The following is a 23236-nucleotide window of genomic DNA, read 5'->3' as shown; positions in this document are numbered from 1 at the left end:
GGAAGGAGTAGGAGGTGAGAACGGAGGATCAAGGGCAGATGACTCTGCCAAGGCGTGGCCGAGAAGCAGAGACACACGGAGGCTCTTGGGGAACACTGGAAGGCACGGGCACTTTGATTTTAACTCAGGGAACCCTGAGCTTACCTAAGTGCAGATGGCCAGTCACAGTTGCAACCCATAGAAGAAGAAGCCATGGGCCAGGTGCAGTGGCTCATGCCTGTAATCCCAGCACTTTGGGAGGCTGAGGCGGGTGGATCACTTGAGGTTGGGAGTTTGAAACCAGCCTGACCATCACTTGAGGTCGGGAGTTCGAGATCAGCCTGACCAATGTGGTGAAACCCCGTCTCCACTAAAAATACAAAATTAGCCAGGCGTGGTGGTGGGTGCCTGTAATCCCAGCGACTTGGGAGGCTGAGACAGGAAAATCGCTTGAACCTGGGAGATGGAAGTTGCGATGAGCTGAGATCACACCATTGCACTCCAGCCTGGGCAACAAGAGCAAAACTCCATCTCAAACAAAACAAAACAAAACAAAACAAAAACCCATGAATCCACACTGATGTAAATGAATGGATGAATGAGCAAATGAAATGGACAAGAAGGAAACACTCTTTCTTACAGTAAAATGGTGCCGAATAATGGTAAAGCATACGGTGAAATGAGAAAACCACCATTTGTCAGCTACCAGAGGAATAACTGTTTCAGGCAAGAATCATCAATGGATGCTGACCCTGCAGTGAGCAGAATATTTACATAGAATATTACACAGAATATTTACATAGCCTCAAAGTATGTCCTCACAAGACACTTATTGATTCCAAAGGGAATAATAATAACTTCATTGTGGAGTCCCTGGTAAACACCGAGTTAACCAAGCCGTCCAAGTTAACAACAGTAATGGGAAGAGACATTGGCCAGGTGCAGTGACTCACACCTGTAATCCCAGCACTTTAAGTGGTCTCATGAGGCAGGAGGATGGCCTGAGCCCAGGGGGTCAAGGCTGCAGTGAGCTAGAATTGTTTGACTGCACTCCAGCCTGGGCAATAGAGCAAGACTCTGACTCTAAAAACAAACAAGTAAATAAAGAGTAATGGGATGAAAGCACATGTGCCTCCTAATACATTACACTGAGGACACATCACTTCTCTGATATTCCTGCAAAAGATGCATAACCCGCCGGGCGCGGTGGCTCACGCCTGTAATCCCAGCACTTTGGGAGGCCGAGGCGGGCGGATCACAAGGTCAGGAGATCGAGACCACGGTGAAACCCCATCTCTACTAAAAATACAAAAAAATTAGCCGGGCGCGGTGGCGGGCGCCTGTAGTCCCAGCTACTCAGGAGGCTGAGGCAGGAGAATGGCGTGAACCCAGGAGGCGGAGGTTGCACTGAGCTGAGATCGCACCACTGCACTCCAGCCTGGGCGACAAGAGCAAAACTCCGTCTCAGGAAAAAAAAAAAAAAAAAAAAACGGAAATCATGATGGAATAAATAGAAAACATTTGGGCAACATGGGTTAAGGGTATTCAGCAATTCTATGTGCTGTTCTTGCAACTTCTCTATAAACCTGAAGTTATTTCAAAATAAAAAGTTAACAAAATGGTAACAGCAAAGATCTGGGAGTAGTCATAGTAGCTAACCTCTCTTGAGCACTCACCATATTCCAGGTACTGCCCACACTGCCCATCCTCACAATAGTTAATAGTTGTTTTATTTTTATTTTTATAGATACAGGGTTTCACTATGCTGCCCAGGCTGATCTCAAACTCTCGGGCTCAAGCAATCCTCGCACCTTGGCCTCCCAAATTGCTGGGATTATACGCGTGAACCACTGCACTCTGCCAACAGTTAGTGGTTAATGTCATTATCCTATACCCATTTTACAGAGGAGGAAACTGAGGCTCAGAGAAGAGAGTGACTTGCCCAGGGCTGTGTTAAGAAAAGATGGAGAGTTAGGATGGGAGAGGTGGTTAGAGGAGGATGAGTGGGTTCCTGAATAAGTATGTTCCAGCACTTCCTTCCTAGCAGCCTCATTATTTAGACTTGGAATGGTCTAGTTAGTGACTGCCTCCCCCAATATACTATAAACCCATGAAAGCATGGACTGTGTCTATCTTGGTCATTGATGGGTTGATAGAGTCACCACAGGCCCCACACAGAGAAGAAAGCCAGTGAATGTTTATCAATGGAATAACTGATGCCTATTCACAATAAGATAATGTTATGACTATTAATAAAGATAACAGTAATAATGCTTCTCATTTGTGTTAATGCATTTGATCCTCAAAATAACCCAAGGGGCTGAGTGAGTTGGCTCATGCCTATAATCCCAGCACTTTGGGAGGCTGAGGTAGGACAATTGTTGGAGCCCAAGAGTTCAAGAGGAGCCTGGGCAATGTAGTGAGACCACATCATCTCTACAAAAAATAAACTTAAAAATCAGCCAGGCGTGATATCACACACCTGTAGTCCCAACTGCTCAGGAGGCTGCGGCAGGAGTATTGCTTCAGCCCAGGAGGTCAGGGCTGCACAGAGCTATGATCACGCCACTGCACTCCAGCCTGGGCAACAGAGAAAGACCCTGTCTCTAAAATAAAATAAAACAGAATACAGGCGGGTGCGGTGGCTCACGCCTGTAATCCCAGTACTTTGGGAGACTGAGGCGGGGGGATCACGAGGTCAGGAGATCGAGACCATCCTGGCTAACACGGTGAAACCCCATCTCCACTAAAAATACAAAAAATTAGCCGGGCGTCGTGGTGGCGGCGCCTGTAGTCCCAGCTACTCGGGAGGCTGAGGCAGGAGAATGGCGAGAACCCGGGAGGCGGAGCTTGCAGTGAGCCGAGATGGCACCACTGAACTCCAGCCTGGGCGACTGAGCGAGACTCTGTCCAAAACAAAACAAAACAAAACAAAACAGAACAGAACAGAACAGAACAGCTATAACCCAAGGACTATTTTATCCTCATTTTACAAATAAGGAAAATGAGGCTTGCAGAGATCTCTTGTCTGAGGCAGGCAGCCAGAAGGGCATGGCTGGCCCTTGGCAACCCCATCCAAGTCCTGGGCCCACACGATGTGCCGCACCCACCTTCTGGAAGTCCTTCTTGGAGATGAGGCCACGGGGATCCGTTACGTAGTCCTGGAAGGCTTCAGAGCCCACAATGTCCTTGAGTTTCAGGAACATGTCGAAGAACTTGAGGATCATCTCCACATTGGACGAGGATTCCACGAGCATGTCCACCATCTGCCGGGCGATCGTGCCGTTTACCACGTTCCCTGCAGGCAGCCCCAGGTCAGTGTGGCCGGCGGACACTCCCTTCCGGGACCCCACGAGGCTTGCCTCTCTTTCCAGCCCAGGAGCCACCACGCTGCTGGAGTGTCCCTGGCCAGCTGCAGCCTCCCCTCCACGGGTCCCTTCCTGACCCGCATCAGCCTCCTGTGCCAACCTGGCTGATCCTGCCTTTGCCCACCTCCCCCAGTAAAGATAATGATGTCAGGTTGGGCGCGGTGGCTCACGCCTGTAATCCCCGCACTCTGGGGGATCGAGGTGGGTGGATCACTTGAGGCCAGGAGTTTGAGACCTGCCTGGCCAACATAGTGAAACCCTGTCTCTACTAAAAATACAAAATTAGCTGGGCATGGTGGCATGTGCTTGTAATTCCAGCTACTTGGGAGGCTGAGACAAGAATTGCTTGAACCTGGGAGGCGGAGGTTGCAGAGCTGAGATCGTGCCACTGCACTCCAGCCTGGGTGATGGAGTGAGACTCTGTCTCAAAAAAAAAAAAAAAGATAACGATGACGTATGCTAAAGGTAGGTGCCAAATGCTACCCTGGCACAATCACACAAAAAGGGAAGTGAGTGACTCTCTGTTTTTACAGAGGAGGAAACTGAGACATAGAGAAACTCATACACTTGAAATTACATAGCCAGTAAAGCGAGGAGAATGGATTTGAACCCAGAGCTGCATGACCCTCTGAGGGCTTACACAGCTAAAGCTTCCATGAGTCCACACAGTCAGGCGGGTCCACAGAAGACTGAGGCCAGCCAATGGTAAGCAGCAAGGAGAGGTGGAGATTGGCAAACTGAGATCCCACACTCCCTCTAAAGGCAGCAGCTGAAGCTTGGCTCCAGTTTATTTTTGTATTTTTAAAATTTTAATGTAGGCTGGGCGCAGTGGCTCATGCCTGTAATCCCCGCACTTTGGGAGGCTGAGGCAGGTGGATCACGGGGTCAGGAGTTCGAGACCAGCCTGACCAACATGGTAAAACCCTGTCTCTACTAAAAATACAAAAATTAGCCAGACATGGTGGCGTGTGCCTGTAATCCCAGCTACTCAGGAGGCTGAGGCAGGAGAAAAAAAATTTTTTTAAATGTAATTTCACATTTATATAAAAGCTGCAAGAATAGTGTAAGGGATCCTCATATATCCACATTAATCAATTGTTTATCTTTTGCCACATTTGGTTTTTGGGTTTTGTTTTTTTGAGACAGGGTCTTGCTCTGTCACCCAGGCTGGAGTGCAGTGGTGCGATCACAGCTCACTGCAGCCTGGACCTCCCAGGCTCTGGTGATCCTCCCACCTCAGCCTCCCAAGTAGCTGGGTCTACAGGCACACACCACCACACTAGGCTAATTTTTGTATTTTTTGTAGAGACAGGGTCTCACCACGTTGCCCAGGCTGGTCTTAAACTGCTGGGCTCAAGCGACCCTTGTGCTGGGATTACAGGCACGTGCCGCACCCTGCATCGCATTTGTTTTGTAATTCTCTTTCTCTCCATATATTTTGTTTCTGAACAATTTGAGAATAAGTTGCAGACATCAGGTCCTTTTACTCTTAAACATTTCGGTGTCTATGTCCAAGACAAGGACATTGTTTAATATAATCACTATGCTATCATGAACATCTAGAGATCTAACATTGATATAATTAAGTTATTTCATCTAATCCAGCTAATTTTTGCCATGTGAGAATGTGGACCTAGGGTCACTGAAGCTTACAGTTTTTCAAGAAAAGCTGGAAATCTTGATGTTTAAAGGGAACCTTCTGATTTTTTTTTTTTTTTTTTGAATCGGAGTTTCACTTTTGTCGCCCAGGCTGTAGTGCAATGGCTCACTGCAAGCTCCGCCTCCCAGGTTCAAGCGATTCTCCTGCCTCAGCCTCCTGAGTAGCTGGGATTACAGGCACACGCCACCACACAGGGCTAATTTTTGTATTTTTAGTAGAGACAGGTTTTCACCATGTTGGCCCGGCTGGTCTCAAACTCCTGACTTCCGGTGATCCACCCGCCCAGGCCTCCTAAAGTGCTGGGATTATGGGCGTGAGGCGCCGCATCTGGCCTATTATGGCTTCTTCACCAACCCGTGGATCCTGACGTGATGTCAGATGGGGTTGAGAGTTAGGGTCTCCTGGGTCTCTGAGGGCCATTCTCAGGCTTCTCTGAACCTCTTTACTGTCCCCTCACCCTCACTCCTGGGTGTTTACCTTCTAGTAGCGACAGCAACATCACCACCATGTCCTTCTGCAGATCCAGCAGCTCCTTCAGCAGCTCGATCTGGCTTGAGTCCTGGAGACCCCACACCCCAGCTCAGTGAGGGCTGGTCTCTGCAGACACCTCCCCCACCTCTGTTGCTTCTCCCCTCCACACCTACCCAGCTGGATCTAAACCCGTTTTCTCCCCTCTTACCTCCGAGGGGACCCGAGTCCAGACATGTTCCTCGGAAGCAGGGGAAGGGGCAGAGAGACAAGATTGTGGGGGTGGGGTTGGAACTTGGGGGAAGGGCCCAATAGGTGATGGGTAGTGGGAAGGCTGGCAGACAAGGAGGACTGGGAGGCTTGCGGGGCAGACATTTGGGGCAGACAGAGACAGAGACAGACAGAGACAAACACTGGGGACAGAGACCCAAGTGTAGGAAGGGATGTGAGCCCAGCACTGTGTCTGGCCTATGGTGGGCTTGACAGATGTATGTTGAATATAATGTGTGATGGCAAGAGTGGGACTCTGGGTTCAGGAGGAAGGCTGCGGAGACAGCCACGTGCTTTCTGGTTAGCTGTCTGTGGGGAACATGGGGCCACGGTGTAGGGCCCATAGAAACCTCCAACACAAAGTTTTGCCTCATGGCCCCTACTTATGTTAGGTTGAGTCACATAAAAGTGCCAATATGTGATCACTTTTGACTCACAAAGTGGTAATTTCTTTTTGAGACAGAGTGTTGCTCTTGTTACCCAAGCTGGAGTGCAATGGCACAATCTCGGCTCACTGCAACCTCCACCTCCCAGGTTCAAGCAATTCCCCTGCCTCAGCCTCCCAAGTAGCTGGGATTACAGGCGTGCACCACCACACCCGGCTAATATTTTATTTTTAACAGAGGCAGGATTTCTCCGTGTTGGTGAGGCTGGTCTCGAACTCCTGACCTCAGGTGATCCACCCACCTCGGCCTCCCAGAGTGCTGGGATTACAGGCATGAGCCACCGTGCCAGGTCCAAAGTGATAATTTCATATGGTTCCACCAAATAAAATGGAGAGGGGAGTGGACGATACCAGATAAATGAGAGGTAAGGGTCCTTTGCTCCCATGCTAGTTCTACGAGTTGTTGATTCCAATCCTAATATATTTCCACAGTTCCAAAGCTCTGCATTCTGGGTCTAAGGTCCTGACACTCCTAATCTCAAGACCCTACAGTGGGTGGGCGCCTGTGCTTTGTGCCTACCCTCTCCTCTCTTAACAATCAGTCCCTCTCCTCTCTTAACAATCCCTCAATTTTTGCCTGAGGTGTCCCCCATCCCATAGTCAGAGCATATGGGACTGACCCTAACCTCCTGGTTTTATGGGTGGGTATATGACCAGGCCTGGCCAATCAGAGCTTTCTTTCCCAAGGCTATGGTGATTGGTTCAGGGATGGACATGTGACCCAATAGGCCAGTCAGAGAGAATCTCAGGGGTTTTTTTTTCTTGGAGCACTCAGGAAGGAGATCTCTTCCCTCTGGGGCTGTTAAGAGTAGGGTGGATAGGAGCCTAAGGCACCATTTTCTCCAGCCCAGGGAGACAGCCTGCTTCCAAATGCAGTCAAAGAGGGGACAGTTCTGCTGACATCACTCTAAGCCCTGGATCTGTGATATGAACTGATAAATTCCTTATTTTTCTTTTTATTTTTCTTTTTCTTTTTTTTTTTTTGAGACGGAGTCTCGCTCTGTCACCCAGGCTGGAGTACAGTGGCCGGATCTCAGCTCACTGCAAGCTCCGCCTCCCGGGTTCACGCCATTCTCCTGCCTCAGCCTCCCGAGTAGCTGGGACTACAGGCGCCTGCCACCTCGCCCGGCTAAGTTTTTGTATTTTTAGTAGAGACGGGGTTTCACTGTGTTACCCAGGATGGTCTTGATCTCCTGACCTCGTGATCCGCCCGTCTCGGCCTCCCAAAGTGCTGGGATTACAGGCTTGAGCCACCGTGCCCGGCCTTATTTTTATTTTTCTTAAGCCACCACTTTGCATTGGATTTCTAGCTTTTGCAACCTAGACTAGATGGTGGCGGATGAATTAGTCCTGCAGGATTTGGAATTCTACACGATGATACCAACATTCTCTAGAATTTTAGGATGATACCAACAGCACAACTTCAGCTGCTGTGACACGGAGGAATTGCATACTAAGTTTAACTCCTTTTCAAAAGTCAGATGACAACCAGTTAGGGTTTCTGCCAGCCCCTGGGGCACCTTTGGGCAAATTAGAAAAAAAGGCGCCCCCAAAACACTTCCTGTGGGGAAGTTATAATATGCTGGATACTGTACTGCCATCTGCTGGAAAACTAAAGTACTGTAAAAATACACCATGATGTGTAGGATGTGGATGCCCTCAGAGGTCGTGCCTTTGTGCAGTGCACAACCTGCGGAACGGTATATGGCAGCCTTGAATACGGTTACCAGACAGAGGCAGAGCAAATGGATTAAGTGTTCATGAGACATTGGCAAGGCTGCAAAGGGGTGAGGGAAAGAGGAACACAAGGATTATGGAGACGGGAGATGGTGCTCAACAGGGACCTTACATCATGAATGCCTGATATAGGTGTCATCTGCCGCAAGCAAGATAAAGAAGCAAAACACTTCCTCAGCCCCAGGTTCGAATCTAGAAGCCAGCCCCATCCTAGCCCAAGGACTGTCTACATCTGAGATGACCTCATCGGAGAGAAAAACAGCAACCAATCATAGAGGAGCTCTGGCCATTGGGGCGGTGCCAACACGTCCGATCAATGGAAGCGTGGATGGAAAACCAGCTGATTGGTAGGGCGGGAGGGGCACAGGAGGAGGCGGGGTCATGCAGAGAGCCAATCCAGAAAGAGGATGGATTTGGCCACTGAGAGGGAACCAGTCTGGAACATGCCGGGAGAACGTGGGTGACAAACTGAGCAATGGGGAAAGACTTGGAAATGGACCACTTGGGGGACGCCTAGAAGCAGGTGGATGGAGACCACAGGGGCTCGAACCTGAGCGAGCTTCATCATCATGTGGGCGAACACGTGCAGGAATCCCACCACTGCGTCCCAAAGGCGGCTGTGCGCCAGGCTCTGCTGGTTCCCGGTGCAGGGGCCCTGGGAGGCAGAGGGCCGTGTGAGCAGGAAAGGAATCCCCGAGAAGGGATCAGGGATCGCGATGCGGGACCCCCTCCCTTCCCACTTCCGCCCCAGGGGGAGCGCCCTACCTGGATGTACTCAGTGAGGCTGTTGAACACCTGCTTAGCCACCGACATGGCTTTGGAGAAGTTCCTCTTGCCCTGCTCTTCAATGACATCCTTGCCTGAGTAGTACCAGTAGAAGTCGCTGATGGATTCCTGAGGAGGGGGCGGGCAGGGTGTGAGGGGGTGCTGGGGCCGACCATGGCCCTGCAGCCCCCGACCCAAGTCACATATGAGCCGTCTCACGTCCTCACCTGCAGCCGCAGGAGGTAGTCCACCGTGCAGATGATGATGTTAATAGTGGTCGTGTTCCCTGTCTGTGTCCGTAGGTAGTTCTGGAAATCTGGGGAGATGAAAAGTCATTTATCCAGCACCTCCCATGTGCTAGGGGAGATGAACAGTGGGTCATTTATTCATTTATGCAATACTCATGTGTTGAGTGCCTGTTGTATGCCAGAAGGCATATCATTATCAATTTATTTAATAACTGTGAAGTATTTACTATGTGTCAGAGAAAGAAGGATGATCATTTATTCATTTATCTAAAAATACTGGCCAGGTGGCTCATGCCTGTAATCCCAGCACTATGGGAGGTTGAGGTGGGAGGGATGCTTGAGGCCAGGAGTTCGAGACCAGCCCCCCCAGGTCTCAACAAAAAATTTAAAAATTGGCCGGACATAGTGGCTCACACCTATAGCTCCAGCTACCCGGGAAGCTGAGGTGGGACGATCACTTGAACCCAGGAAGTCAAGGCTGCAGTGAGCTGTGATCATGCCACAGTACTCCAACCTGGGCAACGGAGGGAGACCTTGTCAAAAAACAAAAAAAAATTCCCCCACAATGCCAGGGACTGTTTTCTTTTACTACTGTATCCCCAGAGCCTAGAATACTGCATGACACATAGTAAGAATGCAACAAATTTGTTGTAGCAAAGAATATGTGACAATCTTAATCTTGTGAGCATGTATTATACACTCAATAAAACATGTTGAATAAATGAACAAGTGACCAATCCTTATGTTCCCTGGCCTTTAGGAGGTGCTCAATAAATATTTGTTGGATAAATGCATGAATATCCCCAGCACATAGCAGGAATTTGATAAAAATTGTTTGGAAACTAATGAGGGACTGAATCTCTATTTCTCCCTGCTACATAGTTGGTGCTCAAAATACGTATTTGTTGGAAAAAACTGAATGAATAAATGACCCACCACCACATTTGACACATAGTAGGCCCTCAATAATTTATTTTATTTTATTTTTTGTATTTATTTTTTGAGACGGAGTTTCACTCTTGTTGCCTGAGCTGGAGTGCAGTGGCGTGATCTAGGCTCACTGAAACCTCTGCCTCCTGGGTTCAAGCAATTCTTCTGCCTCAGCCTCCCGAGTAGCAGGGGTTACAGGCATGCGCCACCACGCTCGGTTAACTTTTTTGTATTTTTAGTTGAGATAGTGTTTCACCATACTGGCAAAGCTGGTCTCCAACTCCTGACCTTGTGATCCACCTGCCTTGGCCTCCCAAAGTGCTGGGATTACAGGCGTGAGCCACCACACCCAGTCAAGGAAATCCTTATTACATTGAGACCTGATAATATATGTTCAATCTGAAATTATATTCACCTATTCCCAAAACAGAAGTTTCGCATTGCTTTACTCTGTGCCATGCATTCTGTTCTTTTCTGTCCTGTACCGCTCTAGTTAACTACAAAAGAAGAAATGTGTGGTTCTCATCCTCTCAACCTTGGCTGCACATCAGAACAACCAGGAGGCTTTTAAAAATCCCAGGGCTCAGGCCCAACCCCAGATCAATTAAATTAGAATCTCTAGAGGCAAAATCTAGGCTTCAGTCTCTTTTAAAGCTCCCCAGGCATGCCAGTGTACAATTACGATGAGAACCTCTGCATGAAACTGATTCATGAACGTCTGTCTGATGGGGTGGTTCCCACTATTTAAAAAACATCGTTCTATGGCAGCAAACTGTTAAAGCTGAGTGACGAGTAGTTGGAGGTTTATTATACTGTAGTATATGATTGGAGGTTTATTATACCGTAGGATATGATTGGAGGTTTATTATACTGTAGTATATGTTTTTTTTTTTGTTTTTTGTTTTTGTTTTTGTAGAGACAGGGTCTCCCTATGTTGCCCAGGCTGGTCTTGAACTCCTGGGTTCAGGTGATCCTCCTGCCTCAGCCTCCTAAAGTGCTGGGATTACAGGCATAAGCCACAGTGCCCAGCCATGTCCTTTTAAACGTTCATAGCAACATCATGTTGCACAGGAAGGTTTTCACAGCCCCTGAAAGTATTTTCGCCCCCAGTTTTTCTTTCCTCCTAACTTTTTTAGAGTCAGTTCACAATTGCTCTATCACATTGGCTCGACAGAAGGCCCATTTTGCCTAGTTTCATGATATAGACAAAGCCTCCTCAAATATTCAAAATTTTGTAAGCAAAGGTACAGGTTTTCCCATCAACCCTGCTTTCTAACTCCTTTATTTGTCTTAATTTAAATTGTTAAATTAAACTGTGTCAATTTAAATTGGACTATATGCAAAAATAAAAGATACACAGCTCCTGTTAAAAAAAATTCTGCCGACTGAAAACACCTGTTATAGACGTGCAAATAAATGAAAGACAAACTTTTGTCTGCTTTGAATAGCACTGACTCCTCAAGACATGCAAGGGGTCTGAGATTTGAAAGTTATTTCAAGCATCTGTTTGACTGGGCCACGAATTTAGGCAGAGGACTGCGTTGCAAATTTGTTGGGAGACAGCAATTCCTCTCATAACAACATTCTAATTTTCAAAACTTCACATTCCCGAGGAATAAAATGTATTTTAAACCCAAAGACTGATTCCATATTAGTTAAAATTAAAGAATGAAAATCTTAGTCCCAGCTGGGTGTGGTGGCTCACACCTGTAATCCCAGCATTTTAGGAGGCCAAGGCAGGAGGATCGCTTGAATCCAGGAGTTCGAGATCCCCTGAGCAACATAGTGAGATCTCGTCTCTAAAAAATAAAAGACTTAGCCAGCCATGGTGATGCATGCCTGTAGTCCCGGATACTCAGGAGGCTGAGGGGTAGATCACTTGAGCCCGGGAGGCAGAGGTTGTAGTGAGCTGTGATCACACCACTGCACTCCAGTCTGGGCGACAGAGTGAGACTCTGAAAAAAAAAAAAAAAAAAAAAAAAAGGAGAAAGAAAATCTTAGTCCCATGGCACAAAGGTATTTAATAAACCTTGAAAAACTGGTTGTGGACACAAGAGTTTTTGAAAATTCAAGACAAAGGGATCATGCTTTATCCTTTGTTGAAAGAAAAAGAATGAAGATTAAAGATATTTAGAAATCAGTTACCTTACAAAGCACTAACCAAGTAGGTGAAGGTTCTATGGTTCTATGGAAGTTAGATTACTAATTGCTCCAATTCTTGTCATGAAAGTTAATTTCCGGGTAGTCTGTGGTTTCCTAATCATCTGCTAAAGGTTATAACCACAATCTTGAGACTGTACATGTTTGTTATAGGAAATGGCATTGGGTAGAATGTTTTCTGTGCAGAATTTTGACTCTTCTGTAAAGTTGTAAACTAGGTTTGCGGCGTGAGACTGTATTTCTCATCACTGATGTTGTGTAATTAATTTGCTGTCATCTTCAATCTTGTTAAATTGGCTGAACCACAACAAAACGGAACTCTTGCTTAAGATAGGAAAGAATCTGTCGGCCTTCATACAGATCTTTCCTCTGCAAAGATTTTATAAGCAAAATAAACAAACGATTCTAATAGATTTATTTTTAAATGCCAGGCAGTTTTTTCCTTTAGGTCTTTTCTGGACTTAAAGTACAGAAATCCACCACGTGTATTGAACTTTGGCAGCCACTGCAGACTGCCTGTGGGAAAATAGCGTGTGACAAATTGTCCATTTGAGCAAATTGATTTTTGGCCAAATTGGTTTTTGGCAGTTTGCTTTTGGGGAATTGGACTGGCCAGAGGAGATGAAGCGGAAGCAAAGTGGCTAGATTCCAGAAATTCCAGAGTTTTTTTTTTTTTTTAAGAGGGAGTTTCGCTCTGTTGCCCAGGCCAGAGTGCAATGGTGTAATCTCGGCTCACTGCAACCTCCGTCTCATGGGTTCAAGCGATTCTCCTGCCTCAGCCTCCTGAGTAGGTAGGATTACAAGCACGTGCCACCACACCTGCTATTTTTTTTTTTTTCTATTTTTAGTAGAGACGGGGTTTCACCATGTTGGCCAGGCTGGTCTCGAACTCCTGACCTCACCCGCCTTTGCCTCCCAAAGTGCTGGGATTACAGGTCTGAGTCACTGCGCCCGGCCTCCAGAGAGATTTTGAAGCTAGGTGGATCGACACTGGCTGGAGAGTGGCTATCATTGATAGCGGGAGGAGGGGATTGGACACTAACTCAGGTAACCCTTCTGTACCCGCCCCAAACCTCGGCTTCCCCTCCACCCCACACCCCTCCTCCTCACCATTATTGTGCCCCTCACAGAGCAATTGTAGGAATCGGAACAGGTCTTGTGTGAATTCATCATCCGCCATGACCTTCTCTCCTGGGTGGAAAGGAGGGGACAGGGCCCAGGAGGGGTCAGATGCGCCAAGACACAGCGCACACATGCACAAGGCCCACGCACACTGCACACGCATGCACAAAGCATGGGGGTGCTGGGAGGAGTAGCCGCCACTCCAAAGACACTGTGAGGGCCATGGGCATCCATGACGCCAGGTGGTCTTGACCTCAGAGCGCATGACATCAGCAGATGGAGACCCGAGGGGCCCTGAGTCATGAAGCTGAGGCCTCAAGTGTCTTTCTACATCAGTGCCCTCTGATGTCACCACTTGTGTTACATTGGGGAGTGTCTGCTGACCTAGCAGACATTCAGGCAGCTGGTGATTCCCTCAGCCCCCCTTCAGGCCGTGGAGGTTAATGGATTATGGGGGTTTGGGTCACCTTCACACAAACGCTCTGGGCAGGGGAAGATTGGGCTGGGATAAGGGATGGAGATTGAAAGCCAGCCAATTGGCCCAGATGCCTTGAAAGCAGCCAATCCAGGAGTAGCAGAAGGGAGGCGTGTAAACAAGGGCCAATCAGAATGGGCATCTGAAAGAAGCAAATCATGGTGGGCAGTAGGGGAGGAGGCTAGACCGCAAATGGGCCAACCAGAGCAGGCGCAGATGAGGCAGGCGCTGAGGGGGCAGGCGCACACCAATCAGAGTGGATGCCGGAGGCAACCAATTCGGTTGGTGGGTGGGAAACGCTGACCGACCAATCTGAGGTCGGGGCGCAAAGAGCAGAGTAGGTGGGAGTGGGGATCACTCCACACCGGGACTGCGAATCTGGGTCTGGAAGACCAACAATATCCAGCTGGAAAGAGATCTTTGCCGTGTTTTCTAGCTTCTGTTTTACACATGGGGAGAGTGAAGCTTAGGGAAGGTAAGAGGCTTGTTCACAGGCCCATGTATTCTCAGTGGCTGGTCTGGGGCCTGAATCATGCTCCCCAGACTCCTGATCTCCAGGTTTTGCACTGGCAGGGCGCACCTGCCGAAGTCCCTCCCTCCCCTCCACGTCCCAGATCCTCAGCCCCCAGGTGGAGGGGCGGACGGGGTTAGGAGGGGTGGGTGGCAGCAGCACAGCACAGGGGTGGGCTGGGGGAATTACCGTTCTGGCGATTGATGACTGGGGCAGCCAACAGGATGGGAGGAGGAAGCAGGAGAAAAGAGAGAAAAAGAGAGAGGGAGACAGAGGCCGCAAACACACACAATGACAGTCAGGGACAAAGACACAGAAAGACACACACAGAGAGAGGAACAACCCACAGAGAGAAAGGCAGAGTGATAAGGCGACAGAAGGAAGTAGATTAGCAAGGAAGGGGATAGGAAATGAGGGTAAAAGCAGAGGGAATGAAAGAAGAGGATGGAGAGGGAGAGAGAGAGATGAAGACGTAGAGGTGGAAAGGCCGGAGCGAGGATCAGGGTAGAAAGGTTAGACACGTCACAACACGGCAAAGAGGAGACGTGATTAACCCGGATTAGGGACATTAATAAGAGAACAGCAACCAGGGCGTGACATTTGGGGCACGTGGAGGGTGGGGTCCTTGTGGTGATGGGTGAGAACACAAGACAGAATGACTTCTGGTCGGCGGGGGAAGGTGGGTGGTGGACATGGGTAGGGAGACCCCGGGGGGATGGAGAGGGTGGGACTGGGGGACCACAGCAGAGGGAGGGACCCAAGGGAGCCCTTGGGAACCAGTGTCTTTGAGGAAGGGAGCTTTGGGCAATGGTGGGTGGGGGTGGGTGGCGGGAATCCCAAAAGAAGATGTCCCAGGGAGAGGGAAGCCCAAGGGAGGGCCTCACCAGTGCCATCCTCGTTCACCATGCCCAGCCCCTCGGCCTTGTTCTGTCTCTCAAAGGCATTGAGATCCAGTACGCTGAGGAAAAGAAAGGAAAAACGGGGGTGGATGTGATGAAGCCTCTGCCCTCCTCTCTTCCAGGGCCTGGCAGCTCCCAACCATGGTAGGCTGGAGAGCCACAGTATATCATGTATGCGCTGAAATCAAGAGGAAGCAGAAATGAAGAGTTGGCAGAAGCTAGGACATAAGGTAGGGCCAGGATGAACCATGTGCAAGCTGAAATAACGAAGAACCAGAAACCACCCATTTAGCAAAAGCTGCAGAGGGTAGGAAAAGTCAGCCAGCAGCAAGAGACGAATAAAGGCAGACAACAGTAGAGGCATATTAAGAGGGGTCATCAGAGAGCTCCTAAATCTCCCTGTCAAGTTCCCCTTGAGTTCTCAAGTTTTTGGTTCCACTGTCTGGAATCCATAATGCAACTCATTCTTCAAGCCTATGACATTTTGCCTTCCTTATTGTTCTACATTAATTCTTATAATAAATTCCCTGTTATTTGAGCGATTCTGAGTGAGTCTCTTTCCCTGGACTGAAAGAGCAGAATCTGAACCGGAAATGGTACCGGGAGTGGGGTGGCAGTGGTACCAAACAGAGCTTAACAAGAAGAGGTCCACTCGAACCTACCTGCATGTTTGCATCAGTGCCTGGATACTCTGGAAGAAGCCAACTTCCTTCTTGTCCTTAAGATAATCCAGCATTTTCTGCAGAGGGGGAGGCAGGGGAGGAGGAACTGGGAGTCACACAAGAACCTCCCACCCCTCTTTGCCTTCCTCTGAAGTCCCTTTGCCTCTGTTACCTGCTGGACCTCAGCATTGCCTCCATTGAGGATGGAGATGCCCAGCTTCAGGGTGGAGGACACCATGGCACCTGTCTCTCCTGGAGGGAATGGGAGACAAAAGATGGCCCACCCAGTTGGAAGGCAGTGTGTTCCAGCCAACAGAAAACAGCCATCCCAAGGGATGTGAGAAAGGGGATGTAAGAGTGTGCCAAGGTGTGCATGCAGGGGTGATCGTGACTGAAGGATGAGTGAGAAATTGCAAGGCAGGTATGCAAGGGGAAGCTGCAAGGGCTGGGGTGTGCGTGCAAACCACAGGCATGGAGGGGTGGCAAATGGGTCCGCAGGAAATGGGTGAGCCGGGAAGAGTGAGGATAGGATGAGTGCACTCGGAAGAGCCCAATGAACATGTGAGGGGCACCTTTGCAGGCACTGATCATCTGCAGCACCATCTCAGCTGCCCCCCGGGTGTGCAGCCGTGCTTGCTGGTATAGGAGCCGCTGCTTCTCCATCTCTTTCTCCTGGGCAGGGAGGCAGACCCATGGGGGCAAGTCCAGGCTTTCCAGCCTAGCCTTTCCCCCTCACATTCTCACTTCTGCCCTCCCTGTTCCAGCCACATCCACAACTCACTCCTTCAACCATGAGCTCCTTCCATCCCCTGGGGCTCACACCCTTGATACAGCTCCTGTACCTAGCAGGGGGCTAGGCATAGGGCAAAATCTACATAAATCAGAGCTGGGCATGCAGCAGTCTTAACCTGGGTCCATGGGCCTCCAGGCCATCTGTGAACTTGGATGATGGAAAGTTACATTTTTATGTTTTCCATCCTTTAACAGAAATGTAGCATTTCCTTCTTTTATGGATGAAACCATAAATCACAGCAATATTAGCAAAATTTGTGGTTTTGTCACCAATAAAAATCACAGATGTGGCCAGGCGCAGTGGCTCACGTCTGTAATCCCAGCACTTTGGGAGGCTGGGGCGGGGAGATCACAAGGTCAGGAGGTCAAGACCATCCTGGCTAACAGGGTGAAAACCTGCCTCTACTAAAAATACAAAAAATTAGCCGGGCGTGGTGGCGGGCGCCTTTAGTCCCAGCTACTCGGGAGGCTGAGGCAGGAGAATCGCTTGAACCAGGGAGGCGGAGCTTGCAGTGAGCCGAGATCGCGCCACTGCACTCCAGCCTGGGCGATAGAGCAAGCCTCTGTCTCCAAAAAAAAATAAATAAATAAAATAAATCACAGATGTTTCCATACCACATTATTATTAATGTATATTCCATATCACATTATTACTGCAGAATTAGAACCATTTCCTATTGAAATTCTGCTCTTTTGGTCCAGGAAGAGAGATTCACAATGGCTCAAAGATGTCTTTAAATATCACTTATGTTCATCAGTACTTCTCAATTATAGTAGCTGCTGGATCCATTGCTAGATCTTTTTTTTTTTTTTTGAGATGGAGTCTCACTCTGTCACCCAGGCTGGAGTGCAATGGCGTGATCTCGGCTCACTGCAACCTCCACCTCGTGGATTCAAGCTATTCTCCTACCTCAGCCTCCTGAGTAGCTGGGATTACAGGCACGTGCCACCATGTCCAGCTAAGTTTTGTATTTTTAGTAAAGACGGGGTTTCACCATGTTGGCCAGGCTGGTCTTGAACTCCTGGACTCAGGTGATCCACCCGCCTTGGCCTCCCAAAGTACTGGGATTACAGGTGTGAGCCACCGCGCCCCGCCTTAGATCTTATTTGATAGATTAACAATGTACAAGTACTACTGGATCACAAATTCATTTTTAAAATATTTTGATAGCTACTCAATACTTGTTTCCTCTGCTATGAATTCATTTTATACATTTAAAAACATGATCCTGAGAAAGTCTTCACCAGGTGCCAGAAGGGACTCTGGCACAGAAACAGTTAAGAAAACTATGACGTAAATGCTTGCTGACTGTCTCAATGAATGAATGAATCAGTGAATTGCACGTTTCCTAGCTCTTTCTTGCTGCCTGGCCTTGGCATATACTATCCTCCCTACGTGGAACATTTTTCTCTTTTTCTTCAACTGGCAGGCTCCTTTTATCCTTCTGCTCCGAAGTCCCCTCCTCCGAGAAGCCCTCCCTGATACCTTTTCCTGCAGGCTGGGTCAGGCACCTTGCTTGGGCTGCTGTATCCCCGCAAGGTTCCCCCATAATCATCCCAGCCCTCACCCCTCTGCCTGAGCTTCCCCCATGACCATGGTGCACACCCTGTGGTGTTAGTTTGGCTGGTGTTATCTGTCTCCCCAGTGGACTGACTTGGTCACTGTTGTGTCCCCAGAGCTTTGCTGAATGAATGGGAGATGACTGCAGTCAGGGTCCCCCATCCCTTCCCTCCAGGACCTCCTGAGCCCACCTACCTCAAAGGAGACCTCAACCTCCTCTTCACCTTCGCCGTTCTCCCCTCCCTCCTCCAGGTGGCAGCTCTGGGAAGGGGGCATCAGTTAAGGGATGAACAAAGCAGACCCCTCCATCCCGCCCCAGCCCTTTTTGTGGACAAGCACTGCAGGTGGGGAGAGGGAAACATGCCCCAGATGAGGTGGGTGGGGCCTCACCTTTGCCATGATATCAGCATAGGCCATGTACAGGTAATCCTCGTCCAGTTTGCTGGGGAAGTAAGCAGGGGAGTGGTCAGGACCTGGTGGAGAGGACCCCCATCTCATAAGAGCTTCTGGGCTGGGCACGGTGGCTCATGACTGTAATCCCAACACTCTGGGAGGCTGAGGCGGGCAGATCACTTGAGGTCAGGAGTTTGAAATGAACCTAGCCAACATGGTGAAACCCCATCTCTACTAAAAGTACAAAAAAATTAGCTGGGCGTGATGGTGTTTGCCTATAATCCCAGCTACTCCGGAGGCTGAGGCAGGAGAATTGCTTGTACCCAGGAGGCAGATGTTGCAGTGAGCTGACATTGTGCCACTACACTCCAGTCTGGGTGACAGAGCAAGACTCCATATCCAAAAAAAAAGAGCTTCTGGTTTCCTTTGGAGTGCCAACCCTCCCCATACTCAGGCTGTGTGGCTCAGGTGGCTGGAGTGGCCATTGCCAGGGTGGCTTATGACAGATGCATGGCCGATGAGGACTTTTATCTGTGTGGCCACGATGACAGGTAAGAAATGGTCATGTTGTCCATGCTGTCCAGTAAAATCCATTCTGGGAGTTGTTGCTTTGTTTGTTTATTTTGTTTTTGAGGCAGGGTCTTGCTCTGTTGGCCAGGCTGGAGTGCAGTGGTACAATCAAGGCTTACTGCAGCCTTGACCTCCCAGGCTCAAGTGATCCTCCCACCTCAGCCTCCTGAGTAACTGGGACTATAGGCACATACCACCACACCTGGCTAATTTTTCTATTTTTTGTAGAGATGGGGTCTTGCTATGTTGCCCAAGCTGGTCTCGAACTCCTGGCCTCCCAAAGTACTGGGATTAAGGGCATGAGCCACCACACCTGGCCCATTCAGTGAGGTTTGCTGGAGCTAATGGCGGAGGCACTACCTTTCCACTGGGGATGCTAAAATGGAGTGATGGAAGGCTGGAGCTCCCAGGGCCCTCTTGCCATGTGTCAGCCCAATAACAAGTATGGCCAATCCCTTTCTGCTTGGGTCTCCTGTACAATGGCCAACACCTGCTGAGTGTTTACACTAACACCATGTCAGTGCCTGTTCTAGGTGCCTTGTATATATTGACAAACTGACCCTCACAGTCATTCAGTTGGGTGGGTATGTTACTAGCCCTATTTTATAGGTGGGGGAACTAAGATACAAAGACCCTTCTTGGCTGGGGTCACACAGCTTGCACTGGGACTCAACCTGGATGGCCAAACTCCAGAGACATTGCTCTCCCACAGGATGCAAAATAGGACACTCAAATTCTTCATCACCTTGCAGCCCAAGATGGCCTCCTGTCAGAATTTCTGGCCAATGAGATCTGTGTGGAAGCCCACCAGAGAGATAAAGAGACCAAAGATCTCTTGGATAAAGAGACCAAAGAAGTCTGGGCACGGTGGCTCATGCCTGTAATCCTAGCACTTTGGGAGGCTGAGGTGGGCGGATCACCTGAGGTCAGGAGTTTGAGACCAGCCTGGACAACAGGGTGAAATCTCGTCTCTACTAAAAATACAAAAAAAAAAAAAAAAAGAAAAGAAGAAAGAAAAATAGCTGGGCACGGTGGCATGCACCTGTAATCCCAGCTACTCTGAAGGCTGAGGCAGAAGAATCGCTTGAACCCGGAAGATGGAGGTTGTCGTGAGCCAAGATCATGCCACTGCACTCCAGCCTGGGCAACAAGAGCAAAACTCCGTCTCAAAAAAAAAAAAAAAAAAAAAAGAGAGAGACCAAAGATCTTGCTAAGGGTGAAGAGTGGGGAGCCTTTCTCCTTCTTTCTGCCTGGCATGTGGCCGTGATGCCTGGAAGTGCAGCATCTACCCAGGACTACAGACAAAAGCTCAGAAAGGCAGAGCAGAAAGCTAGAAAAACCCTGGGCCCCTGTCAGTGTCCCTGTGCCACTGCCCAGTCCTGAAGTCTTTAGCTCTTGACTTCACGTTATATAAGAAAAATAAACCCCTGCCAGGCGTGGTGGCTCACGCCTGTAACCCCAACACTTTGGGAGGCTGAGTGGGGAGGATTGCTTGAGCTCAGGAGTTTGAGACCAGCCTGGGCAACATAGTGAGACCACCATCTCTACCAAAAAAAAAAATAGCCAGGCATGGAGGCACATGCCTGTAGTCCCAGCTACCAGCAGGCTGAGGCAGGAGGATCTCTTGAGCCCGGGGTGATGTGGAGTGGGGGGGTCTGAGCTGCAGTGAGCTATGATATGACTCTGCATTCCAGCCTGGGCAAGAGAGCAAGACTGTCTCAAAAAATAAGCCAGGTGCAGTGGCTCACACCTGTAGTCCCAGCACTTTGGGAGGCCGAGGCGGGAGGATCACTTGAGGTCAGGAGTTTGAGACAAGCATGGCCAACATGGTGGGAACCCATCTCTACTAAAAATACAAAAATTAGCTGGGTGTGGCAGTGGGCGCCTGTAATCCCACTTGCTTGAACCTGGGAGGCGGAGGTTGCAGTGAGCTGAGATTGTGCCACTGCACTCCAGGCTGGGTGACAGAGTGAGACTCCATCTCAATAAATAAATAAATAAATAAATAAATAAATAAATAAATAAATGAAAACAAAATGAAAAATAAATCCCTGTGCCTTCATTCCTTTATCCACACAAAGGAGCTGCAATAATCCGTCTCACAGTGTGGCGGTTAAGTGAGAGGATATAGATGTCACCGCTTAGCTTGGTGCCTGACACATAATAAGCATTTGATGAATGGCTGCCTGCTACTGTCAGCAGTAGCAGCAGCAGCTGCGCCATCTGCATCACAATTATTTATTACTAAGCCTGTCATTAGCCCACATGAAGCCTTTGAGGGAATTAGAGAAAACTCCCCCACTACTTCTGTCTGTTGGAAATTTGTCCTACATATGGATTTTTTTCATAATATACTGATTTTATTTGAGCAAGACACTTTCTTCTAGAAAAGCCTAGTTAATCTATATTGTCTGTGATGTGAACCCCTCAGAGATGCCCTTGTGAACTGTTCAGCCATGCAACGGTGTATGGTGGCTGTGCCTGTCCTAACAAAGTGATATTTATGTTTCTTTTCTTTTCCTTTTGAGACAGAGTCTCACTCTGTTGCCCAGGCTGGAGTGTAGTGGTATGATCTTGGCTCACTGCAAACTCTGCCTCCTGGGTTCAAGCGATTCTCCTGCCTCAGCCTCCTGAGTGGATGGGATTACAAGTGCCCACCACCAAGCCTGGCTATTTATTGTATTTTTGTAGAAACGGGGTTTCTCCATGTTGGCCAGGCTGGTCTTGAACTCCTGGGCTCAAGTGATCGCCTGCCTCGGCCTCCCAGAGTGCTGGGACTATAGGCGTGAGCCACTGTGCCTGGCCAGCAAAGTGACATTTAAAGATCTGTCTGTCCTGGGCCTCCCCAGGACCTGGAGGGCCTCTCCTGAGGCACAGGGAGGCTGCTGGGCTGGAGTTGGGGGCGGCCAGGTGCCCCTCTTTCCTAGGACCTTGGGGGCATTTCTGGGGCCCTAGGAAGAGTCCTCACCTCTTTTCCGTCAGGGCAGTGCGGCTGAAGTGCAGGACCAACTGGTGCAGGGGGTCTGGCTTCTTTTCTTCCACCTCTTCCTCCTCCTCCTCCTGCTCCCCAGCTTTCTAGGGGGAGAGCAGAGGCTTGGGGAGAGTGTTTCTAGAGTCCCCTTCTATTACCTCCCCCATGTCCCTGTTAGTCTGGATTTTTTTTCTCTTTTCCCACATTCTGCGCCCTACTTTGGTACTACTCAAGCCAGGAGCTGGCATTTCTGTACCCCTTGATGTGGAGCGCGACCCCTGGAGGTGTACCAAGGGTGGCCTCCACCCCTAGCCCTATCCAGCTCGCCCCCCACTCCCCCAGGCGGGCCCCAGCTCACTGAAAGGTCATCTATCATGCGGTCCTCAAAACTGTGGTCTTCAGTCAGGATCCATGCAGCCTTGTAGCTCTCCAGGAACATGTTACATGCCCGGTGCCTGCAGGGGAGAGGTGTGACGTCACTGGGACGCGCTCTCCTCCATGCCTCCCGACCTCCCATGCGCCTGCAGCCCCCAGTCATCCCCAAGGCGCCATCACGTTGGCCCTCCATTTTCCAGACTCTCCAGCCACCCTTTCTCCGTGGCCCTTCACGCTCCCTTTGTCCCCGGGGGCCTTACGTGGGCAGGTTGTACAGGGGCGTCATACGGAAACAGGCCACGACTGCCCGCCGGCGCTGCTTGGACAAAAGCTTGTGCCACACGGCCTTCTTAGACTTGTAAGGGTGCTCGGTCTGGGGAGGGGAGAGCGGGACAGTCACATCCCCAGATCCTGCCCCTCTCACTCCAAGCCCTGGATGAAACTGCCCAGCTGTGCCCAAGTCCATATTCAGGTACGACACACACGGCAGAAGGAAAACCTTGTCTCCACCAACAGAGTCAGGGTCCTGACTCCGCCTCCAGACCTAAGTTTCCATCCTAGGCCTGGTCCCACAGAGCCAAGACTACGACCCAGGCCACGACCAATTCTACGACCCACCCAAGGCCCTGCCCACGAACTCAACGCTTCTCCTCTAGGCCCCACCCCTAGATCTAAAATTCTGCCCCTTCCCCGTCCCGCCCCCAGATGCAAGATTAAGCAGCAGACCCCTCCCCCGATCCAGTCTAAGGCTCACCGTAAACTCCAGGATCCACCTCCTGCCCCGCCCCAAAACTTAATAGTCATCTCCAGACCCCACCCACATTCTTAAAGCCCCTCCCCCCTGCCAGGCTCCGCCCAGAGACCCAGCAGAAAGA

General features: G+C 49.6%; 1 protein-coding gene across 7 annotated transcripts in view; it reads right to left on the bottom strand.

Moving 5' to 3' along the window:
- LOC105495636 (ryanodine receptor 1) overlaps positions 1–23236 on the bottom strand; it is a 156342-nt gene that overhangs the window by 36220 nt on the left and 96886 nt on the right. For 4 of the 7 annotated variants that reach the window (XM_071086594.1, XM_071086596.1, XM_071086591.1 and 1 more), the window contains 16 exons: positions 22622–22734; positions 22345–22441; positions 21984–22090; positions 18443–18494; positions 18248–18313; positions 16272–16371; positions 15872–15951; positions 15700–15776; positions 15023–15096; positions 14328–14345; positions 13141–13221; positions 8920–9008; positions 8693–8821; positions 8478–8582; positions 5485–5566; positions 3090–3277 (listed from right to left, as the gene is read on the bottom strand). In XM_071086594.1, coding sequence (XP_070942695.1) covers positions 3090–3277; positions 5485–5566; positions 8478–8582; positions 8693–8821; positions 8920–9008; positions 13141–13221; positions 14328–14345; positions 15023–15096; positions 15700–15776; positions 15872–15951; positions 16272–16371; positions 18248–18313; positions 18443–18494; positions 21984–22090; positions 22345–22441; positions 22622–22734 — 1458 coding nt within the window. Of the gene's footprint in view, positions 1–3089; positions 3278–5484; positions 5567–7366; positions 8067–8477; positions 8583–8692; positions 8822–8919; positions 9009–13140; positions 13222–14327; positions 14346–15022; positions 15097–15699; positions 15777–15871; positions 15952–16271; positions 16372–18247; positions 18314–18442; positions 18495–21983; positions 22091–22344; positions 22442–22621; positions 22735–23236 lie in introns of those variants that run through there. The other 3 variants (XM_071086593.1, XM_071086595.1, XM_071086597.1) reach the window with 2 other exon arrangements.

This window comes from Macaca nemestrina, chromosome 20, assembly GCF_043159975.1.
Source record: "Macaca nemestrina isolate mMacNem1 chromosome 20, mMacNem.hap1, whole genome shotgun sequence".
Taxonomy (NCBI): Eukaryota; Metazoa; Chordata; class Mammalia; order Primates; family Cercopithecidae; genus Macaca; species Macaca nemestrina.
The sequence above is the reverse complement of the archived record's forward strand: the minus strand, read 5'-3'. Positions and strand labels throughout refer to the sequence as shown.